This window comes from Quercus suber, unplaced genomic scaffold (assembly GCF_002906115.3).
Source record: "Quercus suber isolate HL8 unplaced genomic scaffold, Cork oak 2.0 scaffold_658, whole genome shotgun sequence".
NCBI classification, from domain to species: domain Eukaryota; kingdom Viridiplantae; phylum Streptophyta; class Magnoliopsida; order Fagales; family Fagaceae; genus Quercus; species Quercus suber.
In genome coordinates, this window is record NW_027070099.1 from 190,005 (window position 1) to 195,563 (window position 5,559).

Genomic DNA, 5,559 nt, shown 5'->3' on the forward strand with positions numbered 1-5,559 from the left:
TTTTTTAAGAATTCAATAATATACTCTCAATCCTCTCTTTCTGAATAGATTATTCTATGGGGAATCAAATTTGGAAGTGAAAGATGTGAAATCTTCGCTAGACACTTTCATTATTACCAACCTGAAAGATGTGCATCTAAGTCTCCGTTGGCCATATACTCATAAACAAGGCCCATGTTTGGTCCTTCATAGCAATAGCCGACAAGGGTCGTCAGGTTTCTATGATGAACTCTCATAAGAAGTTTCACCTGTAATTCAAGAAGATTCATTTTCATTAATTTAATATTAAAATCTATGTATATGTTTGTGGGAAAAGCTCAAGAAATCTGCATCATAGTCTCTTGCCTCAGCTTGAAATTGTTGATACCCTTGAACTGATGACAGGGAAAGCACTTTCACTGCTACTTCAGTGTCATCAATGTAGCCATGGTAAACTTTTCCAAATCCACCCTTACCAAGAACCCTCTCAAAGTTGTTGGTAATTCTTATAAGATCAGCATATGTAAATTGGCGTTGTAGTGACTCTAAAGACTGGAACGACATGGTCTGGATGTTGGGTTCTGTTTCTGCTATTTCCAGTCCTGTGATCATCGTGAGCATTATAGTAACATATGTGAGGAGAATGTATTCTTTGTTTATATGAATATATGGGTCTTGTATTTCAATTCTAACCTCTACTCTCATCTTTTTGTTTTCTCTTAATCCTCCACAAGACAGACGCAACAATCAATGCGAGGATGAGCAATACACCAACAGATGCCCCAATTGGAACAGCAATATTGTTCTTCTTTTTGCTTGATCCAGATCCACAAACATTTAAATTTTCGTCCACACTAGATCAATAAAATTAATGGCGGTGAAACTGTAAGGCATTGAATTTTTTCCCTCTAATGTTCTCTAGAGGAGATCATGTAATATGAATGGAAAATCATGATAATGAAGTATTACATTATCTACAAAAAAAAAAAAATCATACCTTAGCAATAGTGAACCATTCTTCGATCTTTCAATGAGGTCAGCTGGAATAGTACCAGTAAGCTGATTTTTTTCCAAGTTTCTGCAAAGGTAGAGTGAATATGATTTTGATCTTTTCAAACAAATAAATTTTGATAAAAAATATTTAGAATTCAACTTACAAGACCCTCAAGTATTGCAATTGACTAAGAAAATCAGGCACTGATCCAGTAAAATTATTGTTTGATAGATCCCTGAAATGAAAAAATTACTTACATTGTCATAAAAGTTTAACCAAATTTGGTAATTATTATCAGTTTTTTATTTATTACGTAAATTGCAAATACTTACAAAATTTGTAACATTGTGAGATTTGATATGTAAACAGATATCACTCCAGTCAATCCACTAGAGGACAAGTTTCTGATTCAATTTACATTTCACAATAACTTCAGTAAGATATACTTCAAAAAGTAGTTTCCAAGTCATAAGCTTATATGAACGAATAAACTTACAAAGATGTTATTCTAGGTGGGTTAACACTATCATAGCTACAAATTAAATCTGCCCATGAGTACGCTTGTGGGAGACAGGGATCTCCTTCCCAATTTTTCTGTACTCCATATGCTGACTTGATATTTGTGATAGCATCAACCATAACATTTTCATATCCACCCTAACAAGTCAAAAAATAATAATAATAATAATAGAACAATGACCTAGATTGATATGTGTGGAAGAAAACATACCATCTTTTTTATATGTTCCAGATTTTGAGAGATCTCTCACTGAATATATCTCAACTGCATTGACGATGGGTGGCAGTGTTGAACCTTCTGCTTTGAAGAATAAAAAATCGTATTTCTGGGCATTCGGCAAGATCGATGGGCTGAACAACGTGATTGTGGACAAGTATTTTGGAGCAAAAGGTCCATACCAATATTTCCCGTTCAGAGTAATGTTGAATGATCTGAACTGAGTAGCTGTGAGGTTTACTACTTCAGCAAAGTGCATGTAGATATAGTATTCGGAAGTTGCATTCTCCGTATCCCAAAACAATTCCAAGGGAGGGCTAACGTTAGTTGGAGTGGAGGCAGTACTCATAACAATAGATGGTGGTTGGTAATAATTGTTACTTTGGGTGTCAATAGTTTGCAAGGTACTTATAATTGTGTACGTATTGTCGTTATAGGGGTCCCAAATGCGATCATAAATGTCGAATGGATACCTAAGGAAACATAGATATTCAGTATTAGCTAGCAAGTAATTGAATTTAGGGGTGTGCATGTGTCAAATTGAGTTGGGTTTGGAATATTTTTCAATCAAATCCAACATCTTCCCGTTGAGAAAATACCAATCCAACCCAACCTATGGTAACTTTAAAAACTAGCCTAATTTGTGTTGTGTTGGGTTGTTTGGTCAGAAAATTGGGCAATTTTGTAACCTAATACAAAAATTGGCTTTCACTCAATTTTTTAGCTTATTATCAAATAAATTATTACAATTTACTCTATTGACTCTAATATTCAATTTTCATCAAGGCTAGTTTCCCAAATCAAAATAACTAAGGGATAAAATTTGGGTACAAACTTGGTTGTAATCTAAAATTACAACTCTTACTAAAAAAATTAATATGACTACTTATTTTATTAATTTAATTATTAGATTGCATGTTCTTTATATTCTTAACACATAAATTTTGTGTTATTTACCACCGTTCGATCCATAAACTTATATTTTATGCATAATTTTAAATTACAAAAATTTAAAATTTAAATATTTGATTCATGACATTATGTTGGGTTGGATTGGCTTACGTTTGTTGGGTCGAAATCACACCCACTGTTAAATGAAATTATATTTAATGAGGATTCAGTGTGAAAGCAAAACCCCCCTCTACACCTCTATAAGTGTTGTGCCATTACATATTTTTGCATTATTAAAACCAGTGCGTAGCCCTGTGCAGATACATTGGTATAATTAAAAACAATTACAATTATACAATTCAAATTATATATATATATTTTTTAATATATAAAAGACATTCAAGTTATATATAGTATTAGTTTACACTTTTTTTAAATCATACATATCTAAAATATGTAATGGTTTCTCATTTTAAATATATATATTAGATTTAAACTCTTTGATTTTTACACACAATAATTCACTTAGCACAGTATTAAATGAGACAAATGGTGCAAAATTGAAACTCCAATTAAAATATAATTGAATTTTCTTTAAACTTTGGTTATTAATATATATATATATATACATAAAAGCTTTGGCTATTAATATATATATATATATATAGATAACTCACCTGTATGATATTCTGGAACCAACATCCAAGCGAGCGTAGAGTGCCAATGATCCAAAATTTGTTACATAGGTCTTATTGCTCAATGGCCGCAACTCTATTGCTGATATAAATGGCATCCCGAGGCCCGTGTTTACAAGACAGACTTGTAAATTAGTTTGAGATGGGACATATATGAGCTCCTTAAAGACAGGAATGGTTACATTCGTTATGTTGACCGTATCCCACATATTCACTCCCAGATGAATATCGAATTGTGGTAACTTGCTTTGTCCATCATAATTCCCATAGAAGAAAGTTCCTCGGATCAGATACTTAGTGCCTTGCGTAAAGCTTATGTTGTAACAGTTTCTGATTCCTTGAGGAAAGCTTCTGAGATTCCATACTTGTTGTTGAAAGCTACCTTTATACACAGCTGATATCTGCTGACTTATACCAGTGTCTATGAATGCTACATCCGAAATGTAATTTATGCCTGTTGTCGGCTCGGAATAGTTAGAATTTGCTGGTGATCCGCAAGCTATGCTAATGAAGCCTGAGACACAGACAGAATAATACCTTAGCTATTTGGTTAGCTGATCAATGATATATTCAAGAATTTAGATTGTCATACCTGATTGATCCTGCGCATCAACTAGATGTATAAGAGCAAAACCACCAAGAAATGCATAGATGAAATGTTTGAAGCTCCCCATCATGACCCTCTAACTTTCTTCTCGCTTATGGGAACAATACTGCAGAAATTTTCTCCACCATCCCATAAGTACTCTAACAAACTTAGTCAGTTGTTCTCATCACAATAAGTATTCTACCTTGTAAATTGACAGATTATCAAACTTTTTAATTTATTTGAAAAATTCGTGCAAAATTTGCTTATGTATTTTTTAACTCCTAGTCAATGAGAATAATGGAAATATTAACTACTCTGAAGTCTGAACTTATGGCTTGTTTGGAAGTTTAGAGAGGGAGGAGAGTAGAGGGGAGTAGAGGGAAGGGGAGTAGTGGGGAGGAGAGTAGAGGAGAATGATTCACCTCCACCTTATTTGGATGTTTTTAAAATTAGTAAGGGGGAAGGGAGTAATTAGCCCTTCCCCTTGTGTAATTTTGTTAATATAATAAGGGTAAATTAGGTAATTTACTTGGTCAATAGTTTATGTACTCTACTCCCCCTCCAAATCTCTCCAATTTTGGGGAATTAAAATTGGGGGGCTAGAGGGAGTCCAAACCCCTCCAAACTCCTCCAAACCCCTCCCCCTNAACAATTATCGAAATGCAGGCATGCAAACAGCTTGGCCGATAGCTAACACCGAAAGCATTTTAATATTATAATAAATAACTCTTCTTACATACCGTGTTAAAGACTTAAAAGTGTCCTTATTACAATGAGAAGGCATAGTTTATTTATTCCATCTGACTTCGTCAGACTGTCGGAGTTTTAATATTGGTTACCAGATTTGACTTTTCCTTGTTCAGTGGCTGATAGCACGAAAGGAAATACGTTCATTTCACCAAAATGATCTCTATCCAATACTTTGACTTCATAAAATCATATTCATGTTGACCATTTCACGTGAATAGATTGATTGACCCTCACCGCCCTTCCTTTGAGGTAATTCAGACGCAAACACTCCTTTAGTTTCGCCATTACCAGACTCATGGTTAGCCTTCTAGTGAAGGTGGGGGACACACAAACCATTGCTATTTCAATAGCTTTCCAAGCAGCAATAACGTCAATGGAACTTTTGATCAACAATACTTTGAATATCCCCTAGAGCAAGCATGATTCTCATCCATTGGTTTATGAGAGTGTTTTCATTATGGGATAGGTCAACTTGAGATTATCTCCAAAAGAATAATTCCAAAAACAAAAAAATATAACTTTTCTCAGTCAATCTGTATGAAATGGAATATCTAAACGCCAATGCATGTCATAAATTTATTATTTTTCACTACAACAAGTTCAATTTTCAAGTCATTCATTCCCACTAGTCCCATTAATCAATACTAGGTTTGTATCCATTTTCTTTCCAGAATTTGTAACGGTTTTGTGGATTACAAATATCATGATGTGGAAATAAACACCTTAAAGAAACTCTTTGAGAAGTTAAGACAATAAGATATTTATAGTCTTCACACATCTATAAAAGTAGGTAGTTTACAACCACGGTGCAAATACACCAATCCTCCGTGTGTGTGTGTGTATAATATATATATATATTAAAGAAGAAATCTCATATGGGAGAGCCTGGCTTTTATATATACATGCCCACCATAACATGTCATCT

General features: G+C 33.8%; 1 protein-coding gene across 1 annotated transcript in view; it reads right to left on the reverse strand.

Moving 5' to 3' along the window:
* LOC112015852 (LRR receptor-like serine/threonine-protein kinase IOS1) overlaps positions 1 to 3,969 on the reverse strand; it is a 15,047-nt gene extending 11,078 nt beyond the window's left edge. The window contains exons 1-10 of the mRNA XM_065765860.1: positions 3,888 to 3,969; positions 3,278 to 3,809; positions 1,705 to 2,182; positions 1,470 to 1,609; positions 1,306 to 1,377; positions 1,137 to 1,208; positions 977 to 1,057; positions 673 to 833; positions 346 to 569; positions 122 to 248 (exon numbers count right to left, since the gene is read on the reverse strand). Coding sequence (XP_065621932.1) covers positions 122 to 248; positions 346 to 569; positions 673 to 833; positions 977 to 1,057; positions 1,137 to 1,208; positions 1,306 to 1,377; positions 1,470 to 1,609; positions 1,705 to 2,182; positions 3,278 to 3,809; positions 3,888 to 3,969 — 1,969 coding nt within the window. The remainder of the gene's footprint in view (positions 1 to 121; positions 249 to 345; positions 570 to 672; positions 834 to 976; positions 1,058 to 1,136; positions 1,209 to 1,305; positions 1,378 to 1,469; positions 1,610 to 1,704; positions 2,183 to 3,277; positions 3,810 to 3,887) is intronic.
* Positions 3,970 to 5,559: the final 1,590 nt, after the last annotated feature.